The following is a 17446-nucleotide window of genomic DNA, read 5'->3' on the forward strand; positions in this document are numbered from 1 at the left end:
TAATAAAATGCGACTGCCAGTCGAAATATTTCGTCGCTACAGATGTAATTCTGTAATCGGGTAGTTATCGGGTAATCGCGAGAATATAGCTGAAATGTCGCATTTCCAAGTTGATAAAACTCTGGAATCGTGCATACCAAAACCACCATAACGTGCCGAGTCATGCCATATAGTTGCTGACTCCGAGTTAATGTTGAGGAGCCGCGGTCCATCATCTTGCACAAGAATTGAAGAACAGGTTATTGATATGGCCACCACGTAAATGCAGTCACCGTGGGTGCGACTTGAACCAGCGTCCTAGACCTCAGTGGTGCGATATTCCGCATGCTATTCTACATTAAAAGCTACCACGACAGTGGTTTCTTTTCTGAAAGCTCTTCGTAAATGTTTCAGTTGGTATGACAAATAGTTAACGACCTGCTTGACGAAATAGCTGAACGGACACTCTATCATACTCCATATTTTGTGTAACTAATACCTTCGTGCCGAACAGCCTGCGGCAACTAAAACCATGTATTGTAGACGTGACTTCTTTGTACTGATAATGCAGAGCAACTCTCGATATTAGAAGAACGGCCTTTATTGATCACGAACGGATAACTCTAAAAAGAAGTAAGTATTTTGTGTTAGCGCTTAGGTTGAAGAAATATGCTACTGACGCCCATGTCGTGGCATGCAGTCTTCGCGTTGTACACCACGGGTAAAGTACGCGAACATAAAATAGCCATGTCTGGACAACGTTGGGTTCCTGTATTCACCTACGCCATTTTAGGAAACAGGCGTTGGCAACGTCGATACACACTAGCAGTTGCAGCGGCGTCGCAGTCAGTAAGGCTATGCGCAGCACTCGCCATTTCCGTTTTTAGTCATGGAGGTAACAGTGGCGCGGCAGCTGCTAAAGCTGGCTCCCATCTTGCACGTTGGCACTTTCCAAGCGCGACTACAAGGGGAGGCTGCGAGATGGAAAGATTCAGTCGGTCTGTGAGAGTCTGAAAATGACATAGAACACTACTTAGACGTGAAATTATGATTAGCTCTGTAAACTGTAGCCAAAAATTAGGAATCTGAATGCCACGTTTTTCACTAATTTGATGCCATACCTATACGTTTCAATTTTGTGAGCTAATGCAAGAGTGAACCACCTAGTCCTTCGTCAAAGGATACTCCGGCAATTTGTCGACGTCTATCGATGAGAATAACATTTTCAACATATTGTCACGTGGTCGTGACGTCGACGAAGGCAGCAGCTAGCACATCAGAGATGAAACTTTTTATTTGGGCGAGCTTGTGGCCGGGAAACTGAAAGTCAAACTACAGCAATACACTGATTGCGGCGAACAGAGCGTCGACTGTCGATCAACTGACAAGCGGTGAAGCGCGTCGGCATTTATACATGTGCCATCGAATATTCCAGCGTTATCGCTGGTTGTCGCACAAGCTCTAGAATAAGCTCGAGTGTTCGCGTCTTGCGCGCAATCTTAACAAAACGATCTACAATAACCGGGAAGCTTCTCGAAAAATGAGGCGCAGTTTGCGCTGAGCGTTGCTGACAGTCTTTGTGGGCGAAACCCAATACAGCAAAAGTGATAATAAGAAACGCACGTGGCAATATGTTCTTTTCCGTACCCTGATGATATCTGAAAACTATACTAATTTAAGTCGCTTAGTTTTTCTGAAAAGGAGTACTAAAATATTAGTAGCCAAGCCTTTGAATGCGGGCCACCCTCTTTTTGTGATGTTGTTACACACCTTACCTAGCTTTCGCCGCCGTCATTCAAAGCAGACGAAGTGGGCTCCCTTTGAACGGACGACAGCGACGACGGTTCCCACATATAATTGTTCAGTTTTCGAAACTGCATTTCGTGTGGTAAAACGCGATGTGGCAGGCAGGTGTAACGCTGAAGATTCAAATAACAAACCAATCAACGCCAGAGGTGCCTGTTGTTTCCCTCCAACAGCGCTATTCGGGAGAAGTGGCGTTGTGCTGTTCGGCGCGTCAACTCGTCATAGCGGTTGTTGTCATACCGTTTTCATAGCGGCGGGGTATTATGACATCAATGAAGACGCTGTCCGTTCTGATTCCGCTTTCGACTCCTAGTTTTTTAGTTATGTAAAACTATTGACGAGTCTCAAAGCAAGTTGAAACCCGCTGGCTGTTACAGCCCTGTCAATAGCATTCGAAAATGGCAGTATCCTTATATGTTCAAAAACACGCCAGAGTCCTCCAAAAGTGCAAGGTGAAATTGCACGCAGTGCTAAGAACCATTCTTTGAGCGTTGCGCTAAATCTCCACGCATAAACAGAAGTTCCGCGTAAGGTATTCACAGCAAAATTGGGGGACGCTTAGCCTTCGCCTTTAAGAGTCGAACGCGACAGCGAAATCCGGACCCTAGAGCGCAGTTCAACCATTAAGTGCATACTTATTATTGTGGGTCGTTACACGCACACATGCGCACTTCAACCACTAAGTGCACACTTATTAATGTGTGTTGTCAGATACACATACATACGCACACAGACACACACTCGCGCACGCGATGTATCTATAGTACTGGTACAGGTTTTCGATTTAAAGCACTTCCCTGTGCTAGAACGGCGGAACTATAGGCATGTTTCTGACAATGCCTCACAGATGGCAGTACATTATCTAATGTTTGCTGTTTGCTTGATATGTTTTTCTCTGTTCGCAAGGATTTGTGTGTTTGCTTTTAGCGGCAATGGGTGCACTATCCCAGCTTTTTTGGAAGCACGGCGTCGCGCAAAAAACGTAGTTTGATGGCCTCGCCAATGCGCCTACAAATCTCCGAATGGGCTCATTTTCGTCGTAGCACCTGCCGAACAAAATGCGTTAAGGAGACTCCTTCCACTACATGTCATTTATGTAGTGCTTTTTTTTTTTCGAAGCAGTCGCGAGTAACATCGTGGCTTTGTGGAAGGACACCTGCTTGCCACGCAAACGGCCTGAGTTCTATCCTTGATGGGACCGAAAATTTTTATTGTTTATTTTATGTGCATTTTTCTCGTTTTTTCGCTCACAAACGAAGCCGCCACCGACGCCGGCGGCGGAATTTTTGCGAAACTAGCTCTCTCACGCTATCGCGTTAAAACGGGAAAGGCGACCTTGGTAACAATTCCACACGTTCAAATACAGCTGCAATAGCACAGTACACAATTAAGGGGGAATAGACAAAGATCTTACATGCCTGTCAGGTTCGCCTGCCTTGTGTCGCGGCTCATCCCGCACGCTCAATTCATGGCAGTGAAGACATACAGTCTGCAAACATGCTCGGCACATTTCACTAAAACTTGCTGCTGGAAGCGATCCCTGACGACATTTAATGGTATGTGTCGGGCAGACTGGACGTTAGTTGTTTTAACGATCATGAAAGACAACGTGAGCTTTCAATGAGAAGCAATTAGCTATTGCATGCGCACTGGGAGATCTGGACGTGACGCCAAGTGTTCGGGAGGCAGTGATCCTGCGTAAAGTGAAAGCGTACGACAGCCGCAGAGGTGGTGGAAGCATTGTCACGCCATCTCTTCGAGTCGCGACATTTCTCGCCATCTACGAGATATGGAGTGACTATGCCGCGCGGCGGCTTAGAGCTCAAGCGGAAACAGAAACGTGAGTCCTGTCGACACCACCGGGCTGATATGATTTACGAAGATCGGGCCAACGACGCCAAGCGCGAAAGCATTGCCCGCCAGGATCCTCAGTATCGCAAGGATGAAATTAACCTTGGCCGAGTTGGTTACAACCCAGATGAGCGCTTCCTCTAAGCCTCGGTAAGACTTCAAAGAGAGTAGGTAAGGATTCTGTTCTGGTACTCGCGCGTTTTCTGTAATCGTGTGTGGTTCGCCGGACACGTTTCCAAATTCTCTGTCCTGTGCGATGAATTGCAGCGTGACAGTGCGACTCGACGATCCGACAGTCTCTGTAGCATGAATACTTACCAACTAGCTCAGCTCTCTGTTATTCAAAGCCTTATTTTCAATGTCGCGACTCGTTGAATAAGAGAGGTGTGCCGCCGATAGCTAAAACCAACGGCTGCGCGTACTCGAACATACTTTGCCCCCAAGCCTGCCAGCCGGAGTACCTCCCGAACATGTCGTCTAGGAAGGACCCCGCCATGCCTCCCATGCATGTGCTGATTACGTCGCTTGACCCACGGCAGTAGCCAGTATCAAAGCGCAAATGATGACGTTATTAGAGAGCAAACAAAGGAGAACACCTTGTAAAGAAAGGAGTATATTTACACAAAATAAACGGCTTCGCTGGCCTTACATCTTCACATAGTAAAAGGGCTCTGATTTTATTTTTTCTGTGTGGTCTGCAAAGCAATTTGGCTTCCCGGCAATGTGATCACCTGTTGCGCATGTACAATATTGATGTGTGGCGAAATATCAGGATAGTCGCAAGTTTGCGCCTGTCCATCTTGTCTTCTCGTATTTGTAGCTGGATGCGAATTTCGTATTGTTCAATAGGACTCATTCCACGCATGCGGCTTTCCGGTGAAGCCTGAGTGACATCGACACTGGTTAAAGTGCATAGCAGTCAGAACAGCCGCGCTTGCGGCACTTGTGTCGGTCTTGCCATCGCAGCCGCATACATTTTCGAAACACATGCCTCAACTTGTTTTCCCATAATTCGCTGCATAAATGAACCTGCCACACCTGTAGCTCACGTTGTTCCAGGAAAATACATTTTGCGCGTCTAGGACTTCAGCTGTTCAATAAACAGTGACAACCGTGGTGGCTTCTACGCAAATGGCAGCTTGGTAGGCTTCCATAGCTTCTTTCTGTGGGATAGCAGCATAGAAATCTAATACCAGAAATACCGTAAAGGGCACCGCAATGACAAACCTTTGACTAACCAAACATTTCTGTGAGACCAAACAGTCTGCAGCTGCCACGCAATCTATGTAACATAACAAGTGAGCCAACGTCGGAGACCAGTTCTCGCGTTTTACGGCGGCGGTCTGCACCTTGCGACGGTCTTCGCAAGCAGGAAATCAACACCAACTTATACCTCCTTTCTGGTGCCTTTCTGTGCAATTAACGGTGGCGCGTATTGTCGGTCTATTACTTCCATCAATTTGCGCGAAATTAGGCAGCATGCGCACCAGCGAAAACACAGTCGTAACTAGGGCAGCCACGGCAGCGGTTGCCTCCCGCGCGAAACTGTGAGGAGATGCGGGGGTGAGGAGACGATTGAGTACATTTTCCGACACCACGCACTTTGCCAAACTGAACGACGCATTCAAGAAGCCAAGGTCCATCGCCTAGATGCAAGACCACTTTTCGGAAGCAAGATCCTGGGCCATCCGTCTAGGACTTCGTGATTGCACAAGGCCACGTAGTCGACTGGACTTCACGAATGTTCATTTCCTATTTTTCCTCCTCTGAATCTTTCTTCTCTATCTCGTCTATTATTCCCCCTTTACACCCACCCCAGACGTAGGCTAGCCAACCGGGACCGTGCTTGGTTGAGCTCCCTGCATTTCCTCTTCGTTTCTATCTCTCTTTTTACTTATATCATCATTGCTTCTCAGTAAACTACGTTTGTTTCACAAGTGTCTTAGATTAAAACCGCCTCTTAGAGTGCTAAAGACAAACTGATTTCTTGAAACCGTAAGTGACCATAATAAGTCCCACTATACGAGCACTTCTCTAACGACTGCTCTGTACTAAATTGGCTAACACAACGGCGAAGGACATACTATGGCTTGCTTTCTTGTGTTGCTCTGTTCTCTTTCGCGTGAAAGTATTGTCGGTTATCTGAGCTGAAGAAGCTTACCTGAAATAGAGGATGATGCACATTACAGAAAAGGTAAAGAACGTATACATCAGCGATACTAAAAAGATCTAAAACTTTTTTCGCATTTCTCTCATCTTTCAGAGGTGCCTACTAGGAAGATGCAAGTCAGCAACATACTGAGGTGAAATGCATGCCATATATATGTTCTGAAGGAAAAGAATAACACACTTGTGCAAGTCGGAACGCAACTAATATTGTACGCACGGAGTAGACGGTGGTCAAGTGTTTTAAAAAGTCTGATAATGACATAAATCTCCGCTAGTAATAATACACTATTGGTTCAAACTTTTAGGCGACGCAAATAAAGGTACGCATTCTTTTACCAATGAGTATTAAAGTCTATGCAGTGAATTTGCAACATATCTGTAGTTTTCCTGGCGCATTGCGTCAACGTATTTAAGTTAAGAAATCGGGCAGTATTTAACGTGCTATTACATCATGAGAAGATTAACGGCCCCGGCATAACCGATACATAGAAAGCTTACATAAGGAAACGTGCGTTTCCTTATGTAAGTTTTCAATCGACGTTGTAACTTCGGTTTAAGTTGCCAGTACTTGTGTCCAAACTGATGTTTCGGATGGGAGGACCCCGTAAGGCATTGATACATTTTGCCCTGTTTTTCCTAAGTGTAAGTTTGTTGTACGTTTCCTTATGTAAATTTTGAATGCTTTTTGAATATAAGTTTTGTAAGTTATGTAAAAATACAAGTAAAATATTGAATGCCTATACAAACGTAAAATAACGGTTTGCATAACTGCGTAACTTGCAAATATTGCATCATTGTTGAACACGCACATCATTATGCACAAATAAAAGGCGATATCAACCAGAGTGTACAGAATAGAGACGTCATTGTGAGTGACGTTGCGATAAGAGCGATTAAAAAAGTTGCAGCGGCTTAGCTCGGCTATGCCAGGGTATACGTAGCGTTAGCAAAGGTTCAGCTGATTATTCTTAGCTTTCCAGATTGTCTAGGATTATTAGCCTGCTTCTGTTCATTCCTCGTACGCTGAACAACTTATTGTCAGGAAATTACTTTGGGATCCGATGAGATAAGCCTCTGGGCTCTTCTGCGCCGTTGAGCAGCATTTGCGCTCTCCTTCTCCATGGCGTTACCCACTTGCGAACGCCAGTCAGAGGCGCTATCAAGCGGCCCCAGCGCAGTGTCAGACGGCGACTGCACAGCGAAGGCGAATAGCTGTGCGCGCGCCGGCGCCACTTTTTCTACGACGTCACTCCTCTCGAATTTGGCGGAGACCAGCGGCGCTGGCGGAGTCTGCGCGCGCGCCGGCGCCAGCATGTCTTCCGCGCCTACGACGCCACTCCGCCTGAACGCACAGACCAGCAGCGGCGAGCCGCGCGCGGCGGTGTCGGATAGCGCGTGAGATGCCAGCTTCGGTGACCCAGCTGTGTGACATCACTGATGCTCGCGCATGCGCAGCACGGCTCATGACGCGCCACGCGAAATCGGCTGCGGCTAGGCAAGTGTAGCTAACGCTACAAAATACGAAAGAAGCAGCTGACTAACTTTCCGCTTTATTATTTTCCTGGATTATTGGCTTGTTATTATATCTTCTATTTCTAATGGTTGTTGGTCAGGAGTCTCGTGTTCTCCTAGTCAAGCACTTGTGAACCATATCTTGTCGCGATCCTGTTATTGCGGTGGTTAACTTGTCCACATGTATGGGCTAGAAATTTTTGAGAACCTTGTGATGTGAAAAAAAGAGGCCGGGATTGTTAAGTAAATGAAGTGCCCAAGAACCAACTGAAGAATATTAGACGTATATTACTCCCAGGTACCTAATGTGTTCTTTTTTTCTGTCCCCAAATCTGACATTACTAATTGTTCTAATGTCTTTTTTTTTGTCAAAGAAATAGTGATCGCCAGTTAGCCTGCATTGTACTTCTCCAAACTAATGAACAATAATGCAGGTATGATTTAATAAGAGCAGAATAAATCTGCTTCTTAAACCGTAATGACAACAAAGTTCCCATTTATTACAACACGTAATTAACGTGATACGTCCACTTTAGCCTTTCCTTAAAAACAATGCCAAAATCATATTGGATCCAGGCGCAAAAGAGCACTGTGGTGAGGGGACGAGAAAACGAAACCCAAAAACCACGATAGTGTGCCAGCCCCGCCACGGTGGTCTAGTGGTTACGGCACTCGACTGCTGACCCGCAGTTGAGGGATCGAATCCCGGCCGCGGCGGCTGCATTTTCGATGAAGGCGAAAATTTTTGAGGACCGTGTACCTAGATTTAGGTGCACGTTAAAGAACCCCGGGTGGTCTAAATTTCCGGAGCCTTTCACTACGGCGTCTCTAATAATCATATCGTTGTTTTGGGACGTTAAACCCCACTTATGATTATTACGATAGTGTGCCGCACGGTGGCTAAGCGGATATGATTGGTGCGCATATGTGCCGTCCGGTGGTAACGAGGAAATCAGCGGCAGCTCGTGAGGGGCGTCCTCGAGGGTGCTTGAACCGTGCCTTCGGCAGTGCGCGGGATTCGTCGTTCGAGGCAGGTCTACCTCGCTGGGCGTCTGGCCCATATATACAACCCCGGCCATGTCGTGATAATCGCACAAGCTGAATCCCACCAGCACTGGCGTGATGTCTGATCCTTTCTGAAGCGGTCCTGCCGAATACCATCAAACTGTTGCGAAAATCCATCATGGATTCACGATCACGTTGTTCTGTTTTTCTTGTCTCGATAAAAACTTTTGTCTTTGTCTACATTAAGTTGAATTTTATTTACCGTCAAACATTTCGATAGTTCAGCCATCCCCATATCAGCTAAGCTCGCTGTAGAGTGTAGATTAGACCCAGAAAAGAAAAAAATTTGTGTCATGTGTGCACACACTACCATGGAGGGAGTGCGAGGACTGTTGACTATATCGTTAGTATGCAGAGGATCAGTATTGGCCCCTAAACTGAGCCCTGCCGAACTCCAGTACGTACTTTATTCGTATGGCTAGATGAAACGCCATTCACACTAGTACATTAGCTGTTAACCGAGTCTAGCGGGGTGCCTCTTGTTACGGCAATTTAAGTAAGATAACTTTGCGATTAACATATTGAAAAGTGTTTATAGGTCCAGGAACGATCCCACTGTCAAGCGTTTATCTTCTATGTTCTTTATTATGTTATGCTTCACGGGGGTCTAGGCCCTTTCTCTTGATTTTTCCTTTTCAAATACACACTGCGGGGTTGATAATGCAATTCTTTTCTCGAGGAAAGCAGCGAAACGTGTGTTTATAACATTTTCAGCAACCTTGCACAGAGAAAACAGTGATACGACGATAGTTTCTGAAGAAGTTGCGACTACCACCTTTATAATCAACAAAGGAAATATTCTTATGTTAGCATTTGTTTGCAAATATGTGAAAGTGCCAGCGCCACTATATCGCAAACGTATTTCACTGCCTGTGCTCTATTACGGTTAATTCCAGCCGAGTAGTTCTTACGCAATAAAAGTAACGAATTAAAGCTTTGTTGCGATTTTTCGATAGCAAGATTCGTTCGCTCTACAAATTAAGAACAAAATGCTCATTGAAGAAAAGCTGGAACATGATTTTTTCCTTGCTGGCACTGAGCGAGAACTGCGCCATGTCCGCTGGCGTCGATGCGAACTTCAGTGGGTGCTAACCGGTGAAAATGGGCTAAGATGGGCAGGGAGGTAAGCAACGCAGTAAGTTTGCGAAACGCATCAGCTTGTTGGGGACCCCAAGAAAACGGCATATCCTTCCTCAGGAGTTGTGTCAAAGGCCGACCAATGTGGGCGAAGTTCTTGACAAAACGTCGAAAATAAGAACATAGGCCGACAAAGCTGCGTACATTTTTCGTGGAACGTGGTATGGGGAAGTCTTTGACGACCCAAATTTTGTCAGGATCAGGTTGGACGCCTTGAGCACTGACGAGGTGGCCGAGCACAGTGATTTCTCGGCGGCCAAAACGGCAATTGGAAGGGTTCAGCTGGAGACCTGCGCTCCTGAAAACTTCAAGAACTGCCGAGAGGCGGCTAAGGTGGCTTTCGAACGTCGGTGAGAATACGATGACATCATCGAGGTAACAAAGGCACGTGGACCATTTGTACCCACGTAGCAGGGAGTCCATCAACCGGGGCATTGCATAACCCAAAGGGCATTACTTTAAACTGGAAAAGTCCGTCCGGTGTCACAAGTGCTGTTTTAACGGTATTGGTCATCGACAGAAATCTGCCAGTATCCCGAACACAAGTCGATAGAGGAGAAGTAGATAGACCCCTGTAGGCAGTCGAGAGCATCATCAATCCTTGGCAACGGGTAGACGTCCTTGTGCATCACCTTGTTTAGGTGACGGTAGTCTACGCAGAAACGCCAGCTGCCGTCCTTCTTTACGAGCACGACTGGTGATTCCCACGGACTACAGGATGGTTCAATGACGTCTTTAGTGAGCATTTTATCAACTTCACGCTGTATTACCTGTCGCTCAGCATGGGACACGCGATAAGGACGCCGTCGAATTGGGCTGGCGTCTCCCGTATTGATTTTGTGAGTGATGACCGACGTCTGACCTAAAGGGCGGTCTTCAAAGTTAAAGATGTCCTGGAAGGATTCCAAGATACGCCGGATATCGGGTCTCTGTGCTAGAACAAGGTCAGGCGCGATCATCTTGTCAATGTCGCCATCAGCTGGGCTCATTGAGGAACAGAATGAAGCGGGGGGGGGGGGGGGGAAGCGTCTGCAGTGAGCGCAGAAACAGAATGGTCAGCAAGGGAAGAGACGTTGGCTAGAGTGATGCCATCTGGGATAACTTGCGCACACCAGCTGAAGTTCAGTATCGGTAGAGATGCTGGATTATTCGTGACCGTGAAAACCATGTGAGGAACGGCAATATTTCTGGCCAGCCAAACGTCAATGGTCGGAGTCAGCAGATAATCGCCGTCGGGAATAGGACAAGAGCCCAGGGTCACATAAGTAACGGCTTGAGGCGCTAGGCGGACGTACTCGATATAACACAAACGTGGTTGAGGTGTTGCTGGAGCGTCGTAGTAACATGGCAGGTCGAGCTGAAGTAAGCCGGTTCCTTGTCAAAAGGGCAGAGTGGGCGGACAGGAAGTCCATGCCGAGGATGAGGTCATGGCAGCACTTTTCGAGCACGGCAAATAGTACAGCTGTGGAGCGGTCAGCAACACTGATACGTGCAGAGCACTTCCCAAGCACGGGAAATGTTCCACCGCCGGCGAACTAGATGAGCGGCACCGTGGGCGGGGTAAAAACCTTCTTTAGGCGGTGACGAAGCTCTGAATTCATCACTGATATATGGGGCCTGTGTCCACAAGAGCAACAATATGTGCGTCGTTTACTTTAACGTCAATAAGGTTGCGTCGAGTCTGCAGTGTGGTCAGAGGATTTAGCGGGCGAATCGTCGATGCAGCGTCATCTCCGGGAGCTGCATCGCCTAGTTTTTCCGAGACAGGTGGGAAGTCGGCGATGCAGGACTGCGGAACTTGGGTGAGCGAGACGACGGGCGACGAGATTGCGGCAAGCTGGACTGGTGACCATACGGTGATGGTGACCGACGATACGGCATGGAAGAAACGTCATCACTGGTGGACTGAGGTGACTCACGGTGGGGTTGGAATTGACCATCATTTGTCTCTGGGCGACGGTTGGACCCATAGGACGCCTGACGCCAATACCACCTGCTGTTGCTACAGTGGGCCACGTGGCCAATACGACGGCAGTTGAAGCAAATGGGCCGGTCGTCCGCAGTCCTCCACTCAGCGGGATTGCGAGGAAGCACCGACCTTTGCCCTTGGGCGTACGAAAGTGGCGGACGACGGTCATTCGATTGGGGAGGAGCGGCCGTTCACACGGAGTCCAGGCCAACATTCGAAAGCTCTTGAGGAACGATGGCATGCATTAGTGGTACCATTTGCGAGCCGGAATCACAGAAACGAGAGCACGTGGAGGCAGGAGAGATAGCTTCGAGTTCACTTCGGACTATCTTCGTCACGTGCTCCGCAGTCAGTGGTGCCCGTGGTAGGGGGGCGTCTTCGCACGACCATGTTGCTGCTGTATTAGGAAGTCGAGTATATTGATTGGCAATACGTCGGCTTTTTGGCGGTCTCGAAACACTGGCACTCATGGATGATGGCATCTACTGTGTCACAGTCCTTGCAGATCAGGAGGTTGCATGCGTCATCTGCTATACCTTTCAAGATATGAACCACTTTTTCAGACTCCTCCATGCTGTCGACGGCTTTGCGGCAAAGGGCGAGCACGTCTTGTATATAAGACAGGTAGGATTCATTCGATGTCTGAGCACGAGGCCGCCAGCGCCTTTTTGGCCGCTATCTTCTATCCATAGGCGTGCGCAGGGGGGGGGGGGGGCAAGGGGTCGAGAAGGGGGGGCGCAATGTCCGCCCTATACATTGTAGGGGGGGCGAGAAGAGGGGCGCAAAGGCAGCCGCATACATTGACATAATAGGGAGGGGGGCGCTGCGACGAACCTTCGCCCCCCCTGGAAGGGAACCCTACGCACGCTTATGTTTCTACCAGTCGATTTGTCAAACAGGGCACGCATCTTTTCTTTGCACGCATCCCAGCTGCCAATTTCTACATCGTGGTTCTCGAAACACACTTTGGCTGTCCCTTTCAGGTAGAATAGGATGTTCGCCAACATAAGAGTGTCGTCCCAGCGATAATTCTTGCTGGTGCGTTCGTACATCGGCAACCATTCTTCGATGTCGACACTGTCAGTCCCGCAAAACGTGCCTGGGTCTTTCCGCTGTGGAAGGACAACTGTCGTCGTGGCGGTTGCCGCTGCAGGGGCCGAACCCTCTTCTGCCATCGAGGGTTCAACCAAGTGTCGGCAGTTTCGGAGCTCCGTTAGACCGTGTTGGTACCCAGCACCTCCACGAAAATGTCACGGGAGTGGAAATACCCGCAATAAAGAAAGAATGAATGAAATGTATTTACAGGATATACACGGGGAGTCCTTAAGCCAAGATGGCGGAACACCAACAACAACGCGACCGCTATTGCGATCATCGTCTTCATCGACTCGATGGAACATTCCTGCTTGTTTGTCACGGCTTGTAACAATATAGTGCAGGGGTGAAAGGGTTTTGGGCAAGGGAAACATGATATCTCGGATCGGAGCAGGGCTAATCAAAGAGGGTGCAAGAAGGTGCGCGCGCACAGCTGGCTTGGCTGGTCCGTAGCAGCAAACAACAACTTAAACATAACATTCCTTCCCTCTTAATATTAGAACCGTTTTATAGGCTTCCGAATCCGTTTGGATCGCCTGAGTAGGGCCTGCGCATGGTCCGTCGTTGCCGCCGTCGCTTCGACGTCAGGTACCTGCTGCGCCAGTCAAACTGAGTCGTCAATGTGGCCCGTCGGCGGCTGCTCAGCCGCGCTCCCTTCCTCGTCCTCTCCGCGTATATCTCGTGCTTTCGGGGCCACGCTGGTCGCACCAGTCGAAGTGGCAGTACTATTTGTGTGAGCTCGCCCGTCTGACCTCACTTGCCGTGGTTCCATAGGCCGTCCTTCCAGGTGTACCTTCATGACGGTGGCAGACTTGGTCGACATGCCGCTGCACTACTCCGGCTGGAGTTTCCACCTTTACAATCCTGGCTCCGAACGTCGATATTACGTGCCCAGGTGTCCGCTTTGGCCCGGTGCCATAATTCCGCACGTATACACTGCTGCCTGGTGAGACAGCCCTGTCTTTAGTGCCTGCTGCAGAAGCTGTGGAGCTGGCGGCAGACACGTGTCCAAGCGCGTAGTTGGTAGCCCAAAAGCAATTACGAGGGAGAATTGCCTTCCCTTTGAGGGGTGCGCCTGTAATTAAACAACAGCCATAACAGGTTATCTTCCAGCGCCCCTTTTGTCATCTTGCGCAACCCATCCTTCACAGTTCGAACCGCTCTTTGGGTGGCTCCGTTCAATTGCGGATGAAATGGCGCTTTCCGCAAGTGCACGATATCATTCTTTCTTACGAACGTAGCGAACGGCTTGTGAATTGGGTGTCATTATCAGACACGATGGTGTGTAGTACTCCGAACCGGCAAAACATGCTTCTCAAACAGCGAACAGTACAAGCTGTGTTCGCGTGCCTCATAGGAACTGCTTCAATCCACTTAGTGTGTGTATCAACCACCACAAGTATCATCTGACCTGCTATCGACCCTGCAAAATCTATGTGGATCCGGCACCACCTGTCAGATGTTTTGGGCCAACTTAATGGCGGGGCTGCTGCCGGCATGGGTAGGTTCTGCACGCAGTTTTTACAATGTGCCGACACGTCCTCTATGTTCCTGTCAACACCAGACCACCAGAAAAATGACCTTGCGACCGATTTCATGGACAATGAGCCCTGATGCGTTTCGTGCAGAAGCTGTAACATCCTTCCCTGAGCCGAAGACGATACGACAACCACGCTTCCCCGGCATACTAGCTTGTGGGCCCACGATAGTTCTAACTTGCGGTAATAAACGGCCGCAGCGATTTCTCCATTCCTTTAGCAGTTCGCGGCCACCCATGTAATATATAGCTTGTTACACGGACTAATACTGGGTCCTTGGCAGTTAGCTCTTGTAATTCGTGGGTGGCGACAATACCTTGATCCAAAGCATTCAACGACAATACGTACTCGGGTGGGTCGCCATCCGACAATGGACCTGCCGCCTCTGCTGGAAGCCTGCTGAGGGCGTCTGCTGTCAGCAGTTCTTTTCCAGGCACGTACTGTAACTTGTACTGGTAGCCGACCAGGAACAGTGCCCACCGTGGAATTCGAGCTGCCGCCATCGGCGGTGTCTGGCGATCGGGCCTCAGGAGCCCGAGCAGGGGTGGATGGTCGGTGACCAAGGTAAACTGCCGACCTAAAAAATAGTCCCGAAAACGAGACACGCCAACAATAAGTGCCAATGTCTCTCGCTCCAGCTGTTAATTGTTCTGTTCCGCCTTTGTTAGCATTCTGGAGCGGTATCAAATTGGCATATGCTCTTTGCCTTCAGAATGAAACAGAACTCCTCCCACGCCATATGAGGACGCATCGTATTCTAGCTCCAATTCTTTGTTCGGATCAAAATGGATTAAGAGTTGCGCATTGTTCAGGCCCTCATTGGCTTTTTCGAATGCAGCCTGAGGCGGTGGCAGCCACTCTCAGCGCGCTTTTCCATTATCTGTTACAACGGAGATAGCAGGGAGGACATGTTCGGCAAGAACCGCGCATAATACGCGAGCCTGCCCAAAAATGAACGCAACTCTGTGACATTACGTGGTCGAGGCGCTTGCATGATAGCCTCTAGTCTTTTCAGTGGGATGCAATCCTTCCCGATCTATGCGATGCCCCAGATACGTGACTGAAGGTTGTCTGAACTTGCATTTGTCGGGCCTAAGTTTCACTCCGTGACCTCGAAAGCGTTCAAATGCTTCCTTAAGTAGCCTTCCGCTGCCGCTACTACGCTCCGCCACCAACACTTCGTCAAGGTACGCTTGGACGCCGGCTAGCCCGCTAAGTATCATATCCATTATCCTTTGAAAAATAGCCGGCGCTGAAGCTATGCTAAACGGCAGTCTGCTATAACAATACAGACCGCGATGAGTGTTAATGACACACAACTTGCGCGACGCGTCGTCCAGTGGCACTTGATTGTATGAGTCCTTCAAATCCAATGTGCTCAATATTTCATCACCATTTAGGGTAGCAAACATGTCCTCGACTACCAGCAGCGGGTAATGCTCCACATCAAAAGCTGGGTTGAGGGTGACCTTAAAGTCTGCGCAAATTCGAACACTACCATCTTTTTTTCAAGACTGCTACGATAGGCGTAGCCCATTCCGCATGTTCTACCGGCGACAACGCCCCCATAGACACCAACCGATCAATTTCGCTTGAGACCTTATCACGGAGCACGTAAGGAATAGATCTGGCCTTACACAATTTTGACGTCGCCGTCGCCTTGAGCTTCAAGCTTGCAGGAGGACCTTTAATCAGCCCAAGGTCTGCCGATAAGACGTCCGCGTAGTCAGCAAGCAGGCCGTTCAACCAGTATCCGGCTGAACTTGGAACGGCAGGCAAATCCAGTGCTGTCAGCTGTTCAATCGGCACGCCCCTTTTGCTGAGCGCTGTTATCCGGTCACGTCCACACAGACTCGGTCCTGCGCAGTCAAGCACCATTAGTGTGCACATGACAGACACATTTTTGTATTGAACAGACAGTTCGAGTTCCCCAGCACGGGTAGCCTTCCCGCGTAGCACGATAACTTCAATCGAGAAGCCGTCAGGCGTGGCCACTGAGCTCTGTGTTGCTCGTATATCTGGCGCGCTATGACGCACTCTGGAGACCCTGTATCGATTTCCATGTGTAGTTGCACGTCTGCCCAACGAAGCGTGCGTCGTATCGGTGGTTCGAGTCAGTTTTTCTTTTCCGAGATTACGGTCCAAACTTTTGCCACGCTGGCTTTGTCGCTATCATCATGGCTAGACGCGGTTTGCGTGGCTGTCAATGCTTTTACACTCTATGCCCGCTTTCCACCTTGCAGGTGTGCTGTCGGCGCCTCATAGCAGAATCGTGCCACGTGCCCGCGCCGCCCACAACGAAAACAGCGCGCTTTAGCCCACCGGCAGGCGTTATCATCATGCCTCGAGCTTGCGCATCTTCCGCACGTTAGCGGTGCGCTTCCGTTGTGGTTATCCCGAAATCACCGAGGACGGGCTTGCACTTTTGAGAACTGTTGGTGATTTTGCGCCCATCTCATTAGCGTCGTTTTCCGCCGCCTCCGCGGAAATGACATAGCTTCGGCCTCTTCTAGCGTCAACCCTTCCTTCATCAGCAGCTGCTTGCACAGGCTATTTGAGCGTACGCCACAAATAATCCGATCCCTTATCATTCGGTCTAATACAGTGCCAAAGTTGCAATTGTCCGCTATGCGCCGTATGTCGACGAGGAACGCTTGAATCGACTCCCCTGCCTGTTGGCAACGCGTGAAGAACTTGCAGCTCTCTGCTCTTTCATGACGCTTGGGATCGTAGTAGCTATTTAGGGCTGCAACTGCTTCGGCATAAGTGAGCGAACTGGGGGCTTTGGGCGCGATTGGACCAGCTAGCCCTTGAACTGTTTGCGTGCTAAGAGCAGCCACAAGCAGTACACGTTGCTTCTTCGAGTCGATAATGTCGTTGGCTTCAAAATATGCTTCCGCCCTTAGAAGATATGGTTTCCACTTATCTCTGGTATCGTCGAACAGCGGTAGCTGAAGACAGGCCATGGTTCTCCTCGGTCGTTCACGTAGAGGCTGTCCGGTTTCACCGCTGTGTTCATCTACTTTCACCGCATGGTCGTTGTCCGTGACACTCGTCGCCACTGTAATATCCGAGCAGCAGCACACCAGCTAGTTGCGCCTTCCGCAGAGCACGTTGAATGGCAGCGTGGCCGAGACCTACGGCCGCAACGAGGCAGCCATTGTCGGCCACCTGAGTCTTCGACGCCTCGAGACGCGTCGTGGCGTACACAAGAGAGACCACACAGGCACAGCCAGAACCGCCCGCCAGAGATGTTTTCTATAACTGAGGCGCTTCTGTGTCAAGGACCTGTGGACCTGCGACTAACAACGCGGAACTACCAAGG

The 17446-nt window shown here is 49.2% G+C and overlaps 2 protein-coding genes across 8 annotated transcripts in view; one reads left to right on the forward strand and one right to left on the reverse strand.

Moving 5' to 3' along the window:
• Positions 1-6140, forward strand: part of LOC119374269 (uncharacterized) — a 292758-nt gene extending 286618 nt beyond the window's left edge. For all 7 annotated transcript variants that reach the window (XM_049420340.1, XM_049420341.1, XM_049420339.1 and 4 more), the window contains one exon: positions 5900-6140. In XM_049420340.1, the coding sequence (XP_049276297.1) occupies positions 5900-5912 (13 nt within the window). In that variant the 3' untranslated portion in view covers positions 5913-6140. The remainder of the gene's footprint in view (positions 1-5899) is intronic.
• On the reverse strand, positions 565-16960 carry LOC119374451 (uncharacterized). Its single transcript, XM_037644554.2, has 3 exons — positions 15759-16960; positions 14470-14698; positions 565-953 (listed from the first exon to the last, which is right to left on the reverse strand). Exons 1-3 carry the CDS (start codon positions 16009-16011, stop codon positions 941-943), a joined length of 495 nt encoding a protein of 164 aa, XP_037500482.1. The 5' UTR covers positions 16012-16960; the 3' UTR covers positions 565-940.
• Positions 16961-17446: the final 486 nt, after the last annotated feature.

The sequence above is a fragment of the Rhipicephalus sanguineus genome, chromosome 11, assembly GCF_013339695.2.
Source record: "Rhipicephalus sanguineus isolate Rsan-2018 chromosome 11, BIME_Rsan_1.4, whole genome shotgun sequence".
NCBI lineage: Eukaryota > Metazoa > Arthropoda > Arachnida > Ixodida > Ixodidae > Rhipicephalus > Rhipicephalus sanguineus.